The 17,607-nt window shown below is 66.7% G+C and overlaps 1 protein-coding gene across 1 annotated transcript; it reads right to left on the reverse strand.

Moving 5' to 3' along the window:
* Positions 1-38: 38 nt before the first annotated feature.
* On the reverse strand, positions 39-16,804 carry OBSL1 (obscurin like cytoskeletal adaptor 1). Its single transcript, XM_069781202.1, has 27 exons — positions 16,714-16,804; positions 14,415-15,515; positions 13,383-13,652; positions 12,905-13,165; positions 12,276-12,581; positions 11,893-12,177; positions 11,524-11,799; positions 11,116-11,388; positions 8,324-8,596; positions 7,691-7,966; positions 7,337-7,609; positions 6,721-6,996; positions 6,215-6,490; positions 5,850-6,125; positions 5,311-5,592; positions 4,279-4,554; positions 3,866-4,141; positions 3,510-3,776; positions 3,080-3,349; positions 2,731-2,997; positions 2,151-2,417; positions 1,682-1,794; positions 1,363-1,516; positions 1,100-1,261; positions 843-947; positions 448-714; positions 39-199 (listed from the first exon to the last, which is right to left on the reverse strand). Exons 2-27 carry the CDS (start codon positions 15,454-15,456, stop codon positions 192-194), a joined length of 7,077 nt encoding a protein of 2,358 aa, XP_069637303.1. The 5' UTR covers positions 15,457-15,515; positions 16,714-16,804; the 3' UTR covers positions 39-191.
* Positions 16,805-17,607: the final 803 nt, after the last annotated feature.

Genomic DNA, 17,607 nt, shown 5'->3' on the forward strand with positions numbered 1-17,607 from the left:
TAACGGGACCCTAGCTTGCTGGGGTGGAAGAAGCCATGTCAGAAAAAAATGTTTAATGCAGAGCCCTGAGGGCAGAGCAGGCTGGGGCTGGTGTCTGTGTGTCCATACGTTCCGGGGGGAAGCATGACCCCATCTCCCAGCAGTGGTGTCCATCTGTCTGTGTGCAGCCCCTGAGTGCCGCATCCTGGCTTCTAGCTCCCTGTGGGGACAATGGGAGTCAGGGAGAGCTGCAGCATCCCCGGACCTGCACGGGGCACCCGAAAGGGGTGTCCCAGACAAGGTGGGCACCGACCCCTGGTCCCATATCCAGCCTGCTCCCCTCACCCCAGCGCTCAGACCCTTGCAAGCAGTGGGGCATGGGGACAGGGAGGGACCCTGGTGTCCCTCTGCTGCAAGGCATGGTGCCACCACCAGCCCCCAGTGGTGCCCCTCAGGGTGCCCCCTCACCCTCCACGAGGAGCCGAGCAGTGGAGCGGTCATCGAAGGCGTCACAGGTGTATGAGTCCTCGTCCTCGGGGCCCACGCGGTGGATGATGAGCGTGCGGTAGCAGTCCAGATTGCAGATCTCGTACTTGTCACCGGCAAAGATCTCGGTGTCCCCGCGGAGCCAGCGCACCCGGCCCCGGGCGTGGGACACGGTGCACTCCAGTGTCGCCTTGTGCCGCGCCAGCACTGTCTTGTCCCGCAGCGGCTTCACGATCCGGATGGGCAGTGCTGGCGGGCAGGGGGGAGCCATCAGCATAGTGGGGTGAGCAGACTCCGTGGGGACCCCACAAGCTGACCCTGGTGCACCCCAGCCCTGGTGCTGGAGCCCAGCCAGCTCTCGCGCCCCGTGCCAGTACCTTCCACCTGCAGGCTGGCCTCTGAGACAGCCATCCCGGCTTCGAAGCGAATGAGTCCCGCGTCCTCAGGGCGCACGCCGCAGAGCAGCAAGAAATGCCGGGTCCCTGGGGAGGGAGAGGCAGGCTCAAGGGGATGGTGATGGGCGCCCATGGCAGGCAGGGGGCAGAGACCCCCGCTTTGTCCACACAAACACCCCTTTGCTTGAATTTGCCCCCTCCCAGCCCCAAATCAGGTGTGGGGCTGCCTGCACCCCCACCTTCTTGCCGTATCTTCACCGTGCTGGAGACCTTGATTTTCTCCCCGTCCCGGAACCACTCGGCCTTCACGTCCCCGTGCGATGCCTCACAGGTGAAGACGGCGTTGTCACCCTCCCGCACCTGGGCATCCTGCAGGTCCTGCACGATGCGGACCTGGCGCTCTGTGGGCGAGGGGCAGGGTGCCAGGGCGGCCAAGGGCAAGGGGGAGCGGGTGGCACAAGGTTTGGGGGTGCGCGTGCCTCTGGGAGCTGGGTGGCTGTACCCTGGACGTGCAGCGTGGCGGAGGCCCGGCAGTCGTCCGCGTCGCAGGTGTAGATGCCGGCGTCGGCCAGCTCGCAGCGGCTCAGCTGCAGGACGCGGCGCCGACCCGCGGAGTAGATGCGGCAGTTGGGCCCCGGCCGCAGCTCCTGCCCGTCCTGCCCGGGGAGAGCATGCTCAGGGGTGCAAGCAGGCAGCACCCCACTGCTTTGCCCCCCGTTCTGCTGCCTGCAGCCCCAGCAGGGATGGCAGCAGCCAGGGGGGTGAAACGGGGAGGACGATGCGGCTGGGCACTGCTGGAGGCAATTGGAGCGAACCCTCACCTTGAACCACTTCACCTCCGCACTGGGGCGAGACAGCTCGCACTCAAAGGTGGCGACCCCCGTCTCCGGAACCCCCAGGTCCCGCGGGACCCTCACCATAGTGACTGGAGGCTCTGAGGGGGGAGGACAGAGGGCAGGAAGGTTTGATAGGGGAAAGACGTGGGCTTTGGCCTGCGGCGATAGGGAGCTGTGCCCAGGGCATCTCGGCATGGGGCAAGGGTGGCAGTTCCTGGGGCACCACCATGGGTAAGCACTCATTGCTGGTGTCCCAGCTGGTTCTGCACCCAGACCCTGGCCAGGGGCTCCCCACTGCTCAGCTCACATCTCCTCCCAGGGGACAAGGGGACACTTGCCAGCTCGTGCCTGGAGTGGCCCAGCTGAGCCCTGGCATCTCCCCTGGGACTGAATGGCTGCAGGACAGGCAGCACTGGTGCCATGTACCCCCCCGAGCCTGGCCTGGTGACCGTACCCCGCACAAGCAGGCGGGCACTGCAGCGCAGGTTGTCAGCGGTGAAGGTGACGGTGCCTGAGTCCTCCAGTGTCAGCCCCTCCAGCGTCAGGCTGTGCCCGCAGCCCATGGCGCTGATCCGGCATGTGCTGCTGGGCTTCACCCGGATGCCATCCCGCGTCCAGACCCCGGGCACGCCGGGGTGAGACAGCTCCAGGTGGAAGGTGGCCGTCTCCTTCTCAAAGGTCTCCACATCTGCCGGCGGTGTCCGGATCGACACCTTCCGGGCTGCAAGGGACCCATGTCTGCGAGTGGGTGCCTGCTCCACCTCACAGCCCCTGGCTCCCCAGTCTGTGCTTGCTGGAGTGATCCCCTAAATCCAGCCTTTTTTACCAGGCTCCCACCCCTGCCCATCCCTGACCCCCACGCTCACCCCTCTGCTCGACCACCCCTTCCAGCCAAGTACCAGCTCTGCCCACGCTCCCTCCTCCAGCCTGCAGCACAGTTGCAGCAGGCAGGTGCCCTCCCCATCCCCATCCCCATCCCCATGCCCATCCCCATCCCTTCCCATCCCCGTTCCTGTCCCCAGCATGGTACTCACGCTCCACACAGAGTTTGGCCTGAGTGCGGTCGTGCAGGCTCTCACAGCGGTAGGTGCCGCGGTCGCCAGGGCCGAGGCAGTGGATGGTGAGGGTGCGCCGGCACCCCGACTCCTGCAGCTGGTACTTGCTGCCCGGCTGGAGGAGGACGCCCTGCTTCAGCCACTGCACCTCGGCGGCCTCGTGGCTCACCTCCACCTCCAGGCACACGTCCCCCTGCTCCTCCGCCACCACGTCCCGCAGCTTCCGCACAAACAGCACCTGCGCCTCTGCACGGCCCGTGTGCCGGGTCAGTGGCCGGCCCCAGGGCTGTGCCCCGGGCTGTGCCCCGGCCGGCTCCTTCCCCCTCACCTTGCACGCTCAGCCGGGCCGTGCTCACCAGCCCTTCGGCGTTGGCCGTCACGGTGCCCGCGTCGCCCAGCTGGCACTGCTGGAGGGTAAGGCTGTGGCACAGCCCGCTCCTTGTCACCCGCAGCCGCTTGCCAGGGACCACGGGCTGGCCATTCAGCTGCCAGGTCACAGCCACATCCTCGGGGGACACCAGGCACTTGAAGGTGGCATCCTCCCCCTCCAGCACCGTCAGGCTCTGCAGCTCAGTGATGATCTCCACCACCCTGGGGACTACAACCGGGGCATCAGGGCACAGCGCTGGGGACCCCCCGTCCTGCAGAGCCACTGAGCGTCCCCGCACACCCCCCCCCCACCGCCATGCCCAGCTTCCCCACCGCCCTTGTGGCACAGGGGTCCCCGGGGAGGTGGCCGAGCCTCGGGCACAGCTCACCCTTCACCGTCAGCATCGCCAGCGTCTTGTCATCGTTGGACTCGCAGCAGTACTCGCCGGCGTCCTCAGGCTCCACGCGGCTCAGCACCAGCGAGCGCTCTCGCCCCTCCGCCATCATCTGCAGGCGGGGGCCGGGCACCAGCACCCGCCCGTCCTTCCGCCACACCACATCGCCCCGCGCCTTGCAGAGCTCGCACCACAGCACCGCCCGCTCGCCCTGCCGCGCACGCACGTCCGACAGCCCGCGCAGGAACTTCACCCGCAGCTCTGCATGGCCAAACCCCCCGTGTCGGCACCCACTGCCGCCACGGGGGGGGGAGGTCCCAGGCACCCCCACTCCCCCCCCCACCGCCCACCTCGGACGCTCACGTCGAACTGCATCTGGTCGTGGGGGGAGAGGCAGGTGTAGACGCCGGCATCCTCCTTGGCCACGTTGCAGAGGACGAGGCTGTGCACGCGGCCGTCCCGCCGCAGCTCGCAGCGCTCGCCGGCCACCGCCGCCTGCCGCGGGCCCAGCCAGGTGACATCGGCTCGCTCCGTGGAGGCGACGGCGGACAGCACGGCGCTGCCACCCTCCAGCACCAGCAGCTTCTCCCGCTCCTCCTGCTTGTTCACGAACAGCACGGGCGCCTCTGTGACGGGGAAGAACCGGGCTCAGCCGTGTCCCCTCCGGTGGCACCAGCATGGGATGGGGGCATGAAGCATCCCAGCGCAGGGCAGGGGACAGCTCCTGCCCCCCGGCATGGGTGAGGGACACCTCCAGGCTCACCTTTCACGTGCAGCGTGAAATGCACCTCATCGTCACCAGCATCGCAGAGGAAGATGCCGCCGTCACCCAGCTCCGCTTGCTTGATGGTGAGGCTGCGCACGGGGCCCTCGCTGCACACCAGCAGCCGCCCGCCCGAGCGCAGCGTCTGTCCATCCTTCTGCCACTGCACGGCTGCCGTCTCCGGGGACAGCCGGGCCACCAGCGTCACGCTGTCCCCTTCCAGCACCTCCAGTGGGCTCTGCGCTTCCTCCTTGTTGACAACGCGCACGGGCTGGGCTGGGGGGCGTGGGAGACAAGGCAGGGCTCAGGGGTGTCCCCGTGGTGCGGGGCAGCGCAGGGACGGGACCGCTGCGAGCGGAGAGGTGGCAATGCCCACAGTGAGTCATCATGGGGCAGGAGGGCTGTGCGTTTGGCTGGGGGTCAAGGTGGGACCAGCTGGGGGTGCCGGTGGGACCAGCCTGGGGGTCCCGGCGGGGCAGGTGTGCCGGCTGGCAGCATCTGGCAGCTCAGGGTCCCCTCGGGAAAGGGGCCCAAGTCAGGGATGGCGGCAGAGCCCATCGCTCCTGCATCCCTCCCGGCACAGGCAGCTCAGCTGCCAGGTTGGGGCCCTTAATTTTGGTGCGTCCCCCATACCGAGCACCTTGCTGGGGAGCTGGAACACCTGCCTGTGCCAGGCCTTCTCCCACCCTGCCCCAGCCCTCCATCTTCAGCTGATAAGGGTCCAGGCTGAGCTCAGCCCTTGGCAGCCAAAGCAGGAGGAGCGGCGCCTGGGAGCCGGCCAAGGCTAAATTTAACCAGCCCCTGGCTGGAGGAGGCGGGAGGGACATATCTCACCATGACCCTGACATGTCCCTTTCCGACCAACGGCTCCTGCGGGGTCGGAGACAGGGGTCCCGACCTCCGCTGCCACGCTGCCACCCTGGCCTTGGCCATCAGCGGGGTCACAGAGACATCCCCTCCCCCCGCCCAGGGCTGTGGCACGATCCCACCGTGCTGGGGGGTCCCTGTGGCACTGGGCTCCTGCCAGCTCACCCAACACCTCCACATTCATCACCACGCGGTCGCTGGCGGCATCGCAGACGTAGCACCCCGAGTCGCTGGGCTGCACTCCACGGACGGTGAGCTGCCGCAGCACCCCACTGGCCTCCACCTGCACCCGCTCACCCGGCTGCACCTCCTGGCCATCCCGGAGCCAGCGCACAGTGGCGTCGGGACGGGAGAGCTCATAAGCCAGCACCAGGTCCTCCCCGGCCACCAAGTATTGATGCTCCGCAGCGCCCATGCTGCCCACGATGGTCACCGGTGGCTCTGGGACTGGAGAGACAGGCTGTTACCAGGTGAGCAGCAGCCTGTGCTGGATGCTGCAACGGCCAGATCTACCTGGACCTCCTCTAGCTGCAGCCAGGCAGCGCAGGGGTTTCCACAGAGCGCCTGCGTGGGTGCAGCCCGCTCCCCACCAGCCTCCTTGTGCCCACTGCCACCCAGCCCAGCCCCACACCAGCCTGGCAGCAGCCAGGGACCCACCTCGGTCCTCGCCCTGCTGGCTGTCCCCCCCGGGACCTCCCGCTCACCTTCCACGGTGACGAAGAAGACGATGCTGTCATCGCCGGTGTCGCAGAGATACTCCCCTGCGTCCCTGCCCGTGGCGCCCAGGATGACGAGGGAGCGGCGTGCCCCATCCTCTTCCAGGCGCACACGCCCCGTGTCCTGCAGCTTCTCCCCGTCCTTGTACCACTTCACCTCCCCGTGGGCGTGCGAGAGGTGCACCTCCAGCACCAGGTCCTCCATGGCCCAGCAATGCCGGCGGGTCGGCAGGACGTCCCTCTCCAGGATCCTGACCGGCGGGTCTGCAGCACCCAACACCAACGGAGCTGGGGTCTCTGGGGTCCGTGCATCCAGTATCCCCCACCAGGCTCTCCCCCAGCCTCTTGCTCACCCAACACTTGGACAGTGAAGGTCACCGTGTCATCGGCGGCATCGCAGATGTATTTTCCGGAGTGCTCAGCTCGGGCCGCGGGGATGAGCAGGCGGCGGTGGGCACCCTCCTCCTCCAGGACCAGGCTGCCCCCAGCCTCCAGCCTGACACCATCCTTGGCCCAGTGCACAGGCGCATCCGCACGGGACAGCTCACAGCCCAGCGCCACCGTCTCCCCCGGGGACACCGTCACGACAGGAAGAGGTCTGCAGGGCTGCAGGATCCGCACCGGCGGCTCTGCAAGGACGGTGTGGCCGTGATGCAAAGCAGCGCAGGGACAACACGGCCCCGGGGACGCCTCTGCTGCCAGCCTCAGGCGAGCACCCTCTCTGGGTGGCCTGGCACCTGGGGGGTGGGAACCCACCGGCTCCGCCACTACAGAGGAGCCGGTCCCCCTCGCCCAGGCTGGGAAAGACCCCATTGCCAGAGCCCTGTCAGTGTGTCCCTGCTCCTGGGTCCCCACTGACCTGACACCTTGACGTCAAAGGAGACGGCCTCATCCTTGCTCTCGCAGATGTACTCGCCTGTGTCCTCTGCGCTGCTCTGGGGGATGAGGAGGCAGCGCCAGGCCCCCTCCGCCAGCAGCAGCAGGTTGTCGGTCTCGTCAACCTCCAGCCCGTCCTTGAACCAGCGTACGGGAGCCTCTGGCACAGAGAGCTCGCACCGCAGCTCCACGCGCCCTGGTGCCTGCACCGGCAGCTCCAGTGAGCGCTGCAGAGGGTGCAGGATCCTCACTGGTGGCTCTGCCGGGGATGTGGAGGAAGAGTGTGAGACCTGCTCTCTGCACTGCTCCTGGCTCTGCTGTCCCTACTTACAGTCACCTGTATCCCTGTCCCCATGGGGCTGCATAGATGCTGCAGCCTCTCACCCCAGTGCAAAGGGGCAGGAGCTGCTTGAGGGCAGGGGCGGCGGGCACACAGTGCCAGCCCAGCATGGCTGGAGGGGGGCACCCACCAGCCCCAGGGTGATGCAGCCACACTCCCTCCTCTGCGATGCTGAGGGCAGGGAGCAGGGCTGGGGACACCATGGCACAGAGCCAGGGCAGCACTGCCCTTCCAAGGGCATCCCTGCTGTGCCACCAACCTGCCACCGAGACGTGGTAAGAGACAGACGCATCCCTGGCGTCACAGATGAACTCCCCCGTGTCCTGCAGCCGAGCACAGGGCAGCACCAGCCGGTGCCACGGCCCCTCCTGCTCCAGCACCAGGTTCTCGCCCGCCTCCACCTCCTCCCCGTCCTTGTACCAGCGCACCGGGGCCGCCGGGTGGGACAGCTGGCACCACAGCTTCACACGCTGCCCCACTACATAGGCATGGGGGGCTTCCTCGTTAGAGCTGATGATCCTCACCGGTGCATCTGCCGGGGGACACATGGCGGGGCTTAGCTGCTGTACTAGGTGAGCCCCACATGAGGACGGGCAACCCCCGGGCAGCTCACCGCTGACGGTCACCCTGAAGCTGGCAGCATGGTCCCCGGCATCGCAGGTGTACATCCCCGAGTCGGATGCCACGGCTGCGGGGATGTGCAGCCTCCGCGAGCATCCCTCTGAGTGAATGGCCAGGACCTCGGTCGGGACCACGGCCTCGCCGTCCTTCAGCCAGCGGACAGGGGCATCTGGGGGGGACACCTGGCACTCCAGCAGCACAGTCAGCCCCACCAGCACCTCCTGGAGCTGCTGTGCTTTGGGCACCGGGGCAATGCGGACCTGTGGGGCTGAGAGGACCAAGACCCTGTGTCACTTGGCCTCCATTCTACCTGACCTGGGGCTGTGGCCGGCATCATCCCAGCCCTGCAGCGCTAGTAGCCGAAAGGCGAGGGAGCACTAGGGCTGGGGTGTGAGGTGGCATAACCCATGGGCAGGCAGCGTGGCACAGGGCTCCAGGAGGAGACAGAGCAGCTGACCTGCCCCTGCCCACATCCCCCTCCAGCCCAGGGGCACGGGCAAGGAGCCGCACACGAGGAGGCGAGGGGCAGCTGAGGTGCTGCAGCTGCCTGTGGAACGGCAGCGTGAGCAGGGAGCCAGGACAGAGGTAGAAGGGGCAGAGGGCCGTCGCTGTGCGTTGCACCCACCTGCCACAGTGACGGTGTAGAAGACGGAGTCCCCTCCGGCATCGCAGACGAACTCCCCCGCATCCTGCGGCCGGGCACAGGGCAGCACCAGCCGGCGCCACGGCCCCTCCTGCTCCAGCACCAGGTTCTCGCCCGCCTCCACCTCCTCCCCGTCCTTGTACCAGCGCACCGGGGCCGCCGGGCGGGACAGCTGGCACCACAGCTCCACGCGCTGCCCGGCCGCGTAGGCATGGGGGGCTTCCTCGTTAGAGCTGACGATCCTCACCGGTGCCTCTGCTGGTAGAGACACGGGACTCAGCCAGGATGTAAAGACCAGAGTAGGTGATGGTGGCAGTCACAGCCCTGCATAGAGCGATGGCTTCACCGGCTCATTGGCTTTAAGGTTGGAAGGCACCACCTCATCCACACCCCACATAGCACAAGTGGCTGGGCGGCCCTGGCTGGGGCTCCCTCTTCTCCTCACCCATTGCACCCAGGAGGAGCATCTGGCTTCCAGCTGGCTGTAAATTGGTGCCGTCCCCTCGCTCCCACGGTACCTGCCCTGCTCTGACCCAGGACAGAGCTGAGCAATGTGGAGGGGGGATGCAAGCAGGCAAGTGCCTTGTTAGCAAGCCCCAGCACTGCTAATTGCCATCTGTGGTGTCAGCACCAGCCCCTGTGGCTGCCCTACCAGAGGACGCCCACCCCTCTGCCTGTCTCCCCATTTCGGAGGCCACCGGGTTCCAGCTGGTGCTTCTGTCTCAGCTCAGCCTTGGCATTTACCAACACTGTGGCACAGGCGAATGGCTCGCTTGCAGCCAGCAGCCCCATCCCTCCAGCTCACGGGGACCTGGGACCCCATGCCAGATTGCAGTGCTCACTAAATGCCACCGTTAATAGGTTACATACGAAATGTGTGCCACTGCTCACATCTCCCCCCTGACTTGAATGGAATCTCTCTTTAGAGAGGGGCTCCCAGTACAAGCTATAGGTGACCAGCCCTCCTGTCTCCTGGAAGAAGGTCAGGATGTGGCCCCGGCCTGCAGCAGCCAACACTGCCTGCCCGGCCACACACATTGCAGCGGGCCGTAGCTGGCCTGGACTCTGCCATGGGTGCTCAGCAAGCACGGCAGGCACAGGGCACAGCTGGCACCAGAGCACGCTGGAGGCCAAGTGGCAACCTGCCCTTCTCACGGCCTGCAGCTCCCCGTGCTGGGCATCCGGGCTGCAAACTTCCCAGACAGTTTCCAGCCGCGATGCCCAGGCTCAGCAGCACACCGCAGCCCTGCAGCGCACGAAAGTGGCACGGAGCCAGTTTGCAGCATTCAACCTGCACCACGCTGAGCCTGCATCCGCCCGGCTCCCTGATCAAACGCTCGGCGGCTGCCTGTCTCCCTGGGCCTGCTAAAAGCAATCACATCGCTGAAGTACAGCTGGAGATGTTGAATGGCACTGAAGCGAGGAGGGGGCCATGTGCCAGCCCTCGGCAGGCAGCACCGCTCTGGCCCCAGCCCCACCACCGGCTCTGAGGGAGCCCCAGCGTTCGGCAGCTGCCGGAAAACCCAGAGGCACGCGGGGGTGGCCGGGCTTGAGGCAGGAGGGCTCCATGCCGCAGCAGTCCATGGAGGATAGCTGGGATGCCTCGGGGAAACCCAGGCGTGCCACACCAGCGCTGACTGCAGCAGCCAGCCCGGCACTCGTGCCAGAGAGGTGCCAGCCTGAGCCTCCCAGCACCCACCCCCAGCCCTGCCGGTGACACCGATGGCCAAATCCTGATCGAACTGAGCCAGCGTCTCTAAGACCCTTCTGCCGAAGTGATGCAAAGCTGCTCAGCCGAAAGGCTGAGCTTCAGCAGATGGTGTTCCCCCCTCCCACGCTAGGGAAGCCGAGCTCTCCATGCCCCGCACCCTTGCAGGGCGGACGATGCCTCCTGTCTCTGCCCAAAGCCCACACTGCACGTCCTTCTCACTGGCAATTTTGCCTTTATCACACAAAACCCCCTCCCTTCTTCACCCTCCCAGCAGTCACCACTTCACTGTCTCTTCCAGCATCTCTTAGCACTCATCCCATCTTCATTCCTACATCCTCTGCCATCGACTCTGGCCCTTTGCCACGTATTAACACTGTGGAGAGGCTTTACTGCTGTGGTCACGGAGCCTTTTAACCAGGCTTTAGCTCTGCCCCCGGTCGCCTTCCTGTGGTTGCGGGATTGTGGGTTTCAGGGCCAGCAAGGGGAAGTCTTTCACTTGCTTTCAGCTTTCATTATCCTCTGCCGGCTGGAGACGCCAGCAGCCGCTCCATGGCCGGGGCAGCCACCATGGGATGCCATCCCCCGCTCACACCCAGCAAACACCACCCAGTCGTCGGTATCCAGGCAACTGCTAATTTTCAGGTCAGCAATTAACACCGGCCCTCAGAGTGATGTCCAACCGTGAGTCACCCCACGCCAGCTGCTGGGCACTTGTACCCACTATTTTTAGGAACTCAGAGGAGGGCTTGTTTACTGACCGTGGGAGAGCTCCGGCAAACACCTGGTGTGGGGGTGCTGGGTGCCAGCCCTCGGGCACCCAAGTGTTTCAGACCAGCAGTGTGAGCTGTCCCCTTTGCCAGTCAGTCTGCGTGGTTTTGCGCACCAGAGCTGCTGCAAAGACCCCACCTGCCCGACCTGCTGTGACGAGGACCTGACAAAAGCATCTCTGAGGAGCATCCCCAACCCCAGAGCAGCAAGCGACAGCGACACGTGCTGTGGCACCCTGCACCACCAAAGCAAGCCCCCCAAGGTGTGACCCTGCCAACCTGCCTGCATCACCCACCTGCCACAGTGACGGTGTAGAAGACGGAGTCCCCTCCGGCATCGCAGACGAACTCCCCCGCGTCCTGCGGCCGGGCACAGGGCAGCACCAGCCGGCGCCACGGCCCCTCCTGCTCCAGCACCAGGTTCTCGCCCGCCTCCACCTCCTCCCCGTCCTTGTACCAGCGCACCGGGGCCGCCGGGCGGGACAGCTGGCACCACAGCTCCACGCGCTGCCCGGCCGCGTAGGCATGGGGGGCTTCCTCGTTAGAGCTGACGATCCTCACCGGTGCCTCTGCCAGGGATAACACGGGGCTCAGTACAGGCACCCGACTGACAGCAGCTGTCGGCCCCATAATGGGGCAAGAAGAGGGTCAGGAGCACTGTCAGGAGGTGGGGTCCAGGCTCCCACACACAGTCCCCAGCTCACCGGTCACGGTCACCACAAAGCTCACAGCATCATCCCCAGCATCACAGGTGTACACGCCGGTGTCCGAGGGACCAGCCGAGCGGAGGAGCAGCCTCCGCACGCAGCCCTCCGCCTGCAGTGCAATAACATCGTCTGGGGGCACGGCCTCGCCATCCTTCAGCCAGCAGATGGAGGCACCCGGGGGGGACACCTGGCACTCCAGCAGTACGGGCAGCCCCTCCGGCACTTCCCGGAGGCGCTCGGCCTCGGGCACCGGGGCAATGCAGACCTGAGGAGCTGAGAGACGTCGTGGAGGGGTGAGAAGCATCGCCCAGCATGAGAGCCCCTGCTGCTCTTCTGGCAGGACCTCTGGGTGAGCACCCCACTCACCTTGCACGTGCAGCGTGGCCGAGTCCCGCACGCCACCGGACACGAAGGTGACCTGGGCCCCGCTGTCGGCCAGCCGCACTCCCCGGATCAGCAGCGAGTGCTCCGTCCCATGGCGCTGCACGCTGCACCGGCCACCCACCCCCTCCTCCTCCTCCTCGCCCAGCCTGGCACCGTTGAGGATCCAGGTGCCGTGCACCGCAGCCGACAGCTCCAGGGAGAACCGCGCGTCCTCACCATCCCGCACCCGTGCATCCTGCAGACCCCTCTCCAGGCGAGCTGCTGGGGCTGGAGCACAGCCGGACTCAGTGCCGTGGCACGACATCCTGGCTGGCCTCTGGGGAGAGCCGGCTTCCAGGTGGGGGTCCCCGGCTCAGCACCCTCACCGAGATGCACGGAGCCGGGGAACTCCACGGGGCTGCTCCTGCCGTGCTCGTTGGCGGCGCAGATGCGGAAGCAGTAGTCGGCCTCACGGGGCACACTGTCACCCAGCACCCGCACGTGGCCGGGCAGGTCGGTGGCGAGGCACTGCACCCACTCGCCCCCCGCAGCCTCTCGCCGCTCCAGCAGGTAGCGGCTGGGGGGGCGGAGGTGGGCATCGGGCGCGGGGCACCAGGTCAGCAGGGCCGCGTTGCTCTCCGCCACGCTCATCTCGGCTGCCACCGGCGCGCTCGGGGGGTCACGCTTCACACCTGCAAGTCACAGCCCGTGTTGCCTGCTTGGGGATGGCAGTGAGGCTCCTGGCGGGGTGGCAGAAGGGCTGAGTGTGTCTCCGGGGATCCTCTCTCTGATGGAGAGGATGGTCTTGCTCCCGTGTAGCATGGTGCTGGTTACAGGGATCTGTGAGTGCCAGCAAGGCTGGGGCCCTGGAGCCCTGCTAAAAGCCCCCCTCCACAAAAAGCCACCGTAGCGTCATGTCCCCAGCATAGTGGGTGCCCATCCCGTCTCTCCCCCGTGTCACCCCCATGAATGGCCAGGATGGCAGATGTGGGGCCCCTCTGAGCCTGGGGCTTACACTTGACCCGGAGCTGGGAGGACGTCTGTGACTCCCCGACAGCGAAGGAGATGATGCCCGCATCCTGGCGGGTGACGTGCACCAGCACCAGGAGGTGCGTCCTGCCGAAGCTCTTCAGCACGATGTGGGGTGACTCTCGCAGCTGCAGCCCGTCCCGGCTCCAGCAGGTCCCCTCCACCACCTCCTGCGTCTCCACACAGAAAACAGCGTTCTCCCCCTCCATCACGTCCAGCTTCCGCGGCAGCCGCTTTGCGATCACCCCTGTGGGAAGAGATGCATGAGGGCCAAGGAGGGATGCTGAGGAGCAGGGTGGGCTCCCTGGGGTGGGAGAGGGGAGGAGGGTGAGGTTGAGGAGGGGCAGCAGCAGGCACCATGGCCAAACAGTGGGAAGACTGACACAGGGGGCTGATGCAGTGCCGAGCCTGGCAAGGAGGGGGAGAGGAAGGCAAAGCCACGCCGCCAGAGACCTGACCCTCACCTCGGACGGAGACCTCGGCGATGCTGCGCCCCTTGTCCTTCATCTGGCAGAGGTAGATGCCATCGTCGTCGGTGCGGGCGTCGCGGATGGTCAGGCGCCGCACCACGCCTTGCTCCTCCATCACATACTTGTGGCTGGGCTGCAGCTCCCTGTCCTCCAGGTACCAGGCTGTGGGGATGGTCTCCAGCGGCACCTGGCACTCCAGCACGGCGTCCTCCCGCTCTGCCACCTCCACGTCTGTCAGCTGCACCTGGAACCGCAGCCGGTGCTCTGCCGCCAGGAGAGACGGGCGCTGAGGGTGTGCAGGGCACAGCATCCGCCAGCAGCCCTTCGCTCAGGGCGTTCCCAGCTCGCAAAGAGCACCAAGCCCTTGGCCCTTCTCTGCCCCTCTCCGACCTGCGTGTGACGGGCACTGCCCCGGGAAGCACATCCCCCAGAGTGGAGAGAACCAGGGCCTGGGCTGGGGAGACCCAGCAATGCCCCCAGCATCTCAGCAGGGAGTTTGGGGGACGCAGGAGCATGCATGCTAGCAGGCAGGGGCAGCCATCTCAGCAGAGGGGAGGCGGGGTGCAGGCGGGGGATGCACCAGGTGCCGGGTCACCCCAGCCACGGGCTGTCCCCAGCTGGCAGGGCGGCTCTGCAGGATGGGGCTGCCACCAGCGCAGACGCTTGGAGCCGTGCCCTGCAGGGCTGCCCGCCAAAACCACTCAGCACTTCCAGGGGAATTTGTCACCAAGGCACTGTCGCCCCTCCCCGCTCGTGGCTGGATGCCCGCAGACCTCCAGAGATGCCACCTCTCTGTTTGCAAGGAGAAAGGGGCACGGAGGGGGACACAGCTCCCCGGAGGAGCCCAGCATCCCCTGCTTCCAGCCCGCAGCTCTGTCCGGAGGAGCCTGGGGTGACCCCAGATGCACAGGGCAGGAGGGAGCCCAGGGATGCTGGGCTCACACACAGATGTATCCCTGCCAGACGAAAAGCCCTGGACCCCACCAGCACCCGTCCGCCCCAGGCAGCTCTTGGGCACGCTCCTACCTTTCACCTGGAGCTGCACTGCACTGAGGGTCTGGCCGGCAGTGTTGGACGCAGTGCAGACATACAGCCCCTGGTCCTGGGGTTTGCAGTACAGCACCTTGAGGATGAAGTAGCCCTCCCGGTCCTCGTAGATGAGGTGCCTGCGGCCAGGGGCGAGGGGCTCACCGTCCTTCTGCCAGACGATCTCTGGCTTGGGCTTGCCGGTAACGTAGCAGCGAAACTTGGCGTGCTTCCCCACGCTCACGGCGAACGCCTTGGCCCTCGGCACCCCGGCCGGCACCACACCATTGGGCATCCAGGTCTCTGGTCCCGCGCGACGTCCCTCTGCGTGCCGCCGCCGCCGCTGCTGCCGCTCCGCCGGTGGCTCGGGGCCATCAGCAGGAGAGCCATTGGGGAGCCCGTCCGGCAGCACCTGGGGTTCGACCAGGAGCACGGCAGCAGCCAGGGCTTCCCGTGAGCCACTACGTGCCCGGCACACGTACACCCCCCCGTCCGGGGGCCGGGCACTGAACAGCTTCAGGAAGTGCCAGTCCTCCGGCTCCTGCCCCACAGCGAAGTGGCTGCTCTCGAAGATGTCAGAGAGCTTGTGCCCATCCTTCTCCCATTCCAGCACCGGGCAGGGCTGCCCGGACACCCTGCAGGTGAACATCACGTCTTCCCCCCGGCACACCCGTGTGGACGAGGGGGCAACGAGGAAGGCAGGCGCCTCACCGCCCGAGCATCCCTCCTCCTCTTGGGGCTCCCCCGCCTCCACCTTGAGTGTAGCAGCAGCGTAGGTCGCGCCAACGCTGTTCTTGGCCTTGCAGACGTAGAGCCCGCTGTCCTGAGGGGTGGCACGGGACACCAGCAGGCTGTACAGGTCCCCCTTGGCCTCCACATGGAAGCGGCCCGAGGGCTCGATTGGGGTCTTGTCCTTCTCCCAGAGGATGCTCGGCCGGGGGTCACCTGTGATCTGGCAGCTCAGGACCGCGTCAGTGCCGCTTCGCACTGTGAAGGCACGCGGGTAGGCCAGGAACCTGGGGGCTCCCCCGAACCCCTCCATCACCACCTCCTCAGGGTCACGGCAGGTGGCTGGCTGGAGCAGCAGTGGAGATCATCAGCCTGGGGGGATGCACAGACGGACCGGGGTGGGGGCTCAGGCTTCAGCAAAGGGACCGGTGTGGAGCACCACCAGGAGGGACCCGTGCCCAGAGCGATGGACCCCATGCTGCAGAAGCACCACCCTCGCTCTGAGCACCCCAGCCCCACTGGATACTCTCCTGTCTCAGCCTGAATCACCCATTTCCCAGCCCAGCAGCAATAGAAGAGGGAACAAAAGGCGACTCTTTGCACCCCAAGGGGCCTGGGCTCCCACAGCCTGCCCCAGGGTCGCAGAGGGGACCCCAGCTCCGGCGGCGGGGGACCCCCGCCTAGACGGGGAGCGCAGGCAGCTGCTTGCCGGGTGCTGGGGATGGTGGAGGCAGGACAGGCCCCAGTCTGCCCCTTCCCCACCCGCGGGGCATTCCTGCAGTATCGGGTGGTGGCAGAGCCGCATTCCTGCAGCATCTGGGCTGGCTCAGAAGGCAGGTGCTGATACGGGGCTGTCGCGGGTGGGAGGCACCGGGCCGGACCTGGGTGCTCCCCCCCCGGGCTCAGAGGGGCAGGGACCCCCCCTGCGCCCAGTGGTCACCCTGCAAGTCCATGCCCTGGGGCAAAGCGGGGCTGCCCCTGGAGCAGGTCCCCCCTCCAGAGTGTGGTCCCACAGGCAGGATCCGGCCCTTGGGTATTGAAAGCCACGGCTGGAAATTATCAGCCTCAGGGGGCAGAGGGAAGGCTGGGGAGATGGGTCCTGCTTTCGGAGGGCACTGCCTTCATCCCCAGTGCTGCGGGTAACCGTGCCCACCAGCACAGGCAGGAGCGGGGCAGGGTGCTCCGTGCCTCCTCTGAGCGAGTGCACCCCAGCCTCTGCCCGCACCATGGCTGGGGCGGAGGCATCTCTGCCTCCCTCCGGCAGGGGGAAGAGAAATAAAAATACTCCCTGAATGACCCAGAGGGGACAGTGGGAGAGGGCTGGTCCCCAAGGAGCAGCAGGGACCAGGGCCAGCTTCACCCAGACCCCTACCCCTGGGACAGTGCATCCATTCAGAGCCCCCTCCCCGGCCACGCACTCCCCTGACCCACAGGCCACCCCACAGTAGCGCCCGCAGACACGCACAGCCCTGATGGCTCGGCCGCCCAGCTGCCCCCTCTAACCACCCCCTTCCCCAATTGCCCTGCCCCACGCAGCCCCACAGCTCAGTCCCCTGCCCCACACACGCACCTCGCTCCGCCGCCTCTCCCCCGTGTCTCCCAGTGCTGGCACCCGGCTCCTGCTGCTTCCCCCAGCTCCGCTCCCGGGTGTCAGCGCGCAGGGACCAAACGTTACAAATGCCTGCAGCTGCTGTCCCCAAAAATACCCTCTGATGACATGCTGGGTTGATAAGACTGAGCCTGCTCCATTCAGCGCCTCGCCGGGGCAGGGCTGGCCTACCTATGTATAGCAGCCCGGCAGGAGCCACCCGGCCCAGAGCGGGCAGGCAGCACTCCCCCTCTAGAGATCTGGGGTGCCACAAACCCGGCTGTGCCTTGGTGCTGGGTCAGCCAGCAGCAGGAGGCAACGCGCTGTGCAGGGTGCACAGCCTGGGGTGCACGGCGTGGGATGCCAGGCTGCAACGGGACGGGGCATGCCACGGAGGACATGCTGCATGGGGTGGGATGTGCTGCGCTGGATGCTGCGTGACATGCCAGGCTGCAGGGGATGGGATGCGCCGTACGGGCCACGCTATGTGGGACACTGGGCTGCAGGAGAAGTGGAGGGGGTGCGGAGGCTGCCCACCACCCCGCAGGGCAGGCAGGGCTCCTGGAGGGGGGATGCCTGGCACTGTCCCCGCAGACAGCAGTGGGAGGAAGGGTAGGACACGCTGGGTCCCCTTTGCAGCCTGTGCCCCTCCTGCCCCAGGAGCCAGTGCGCAGCCAGCCAGCCCAAACAGCACCTCAGGATCCTTCTCCTGGCACTACTGCAGAGTCTCCAGCTGGCCTGGCTCTGCCTCACCTCTTCTCCCCCTGAAGCCGTCCGAGCCTTCTCCAGCCCCAGGCAGTGCAGGGACCTCTTGCCATCCCTCCTGCTTCATGTCCCCAGGACCTCACCAGCCTCCAGGCTGCCCTGGAGATGCCA

Source organism: Haliaeetus albicilla, chromosome 4 (assembly GCF_947461875.1).
Source record: "Haliaeetus albicilla chromosome 4, bHalAlb1.1, whole genome shotgun sequence".
In the NCBI taxonomy this organism is placed as follows: domain Eukaryota; kingdom Metazoa; phylum Chordata; class Aves; order Accipitriformes; family Accipitridae; genus Haliaeetus; species Haliaeetus albicilla.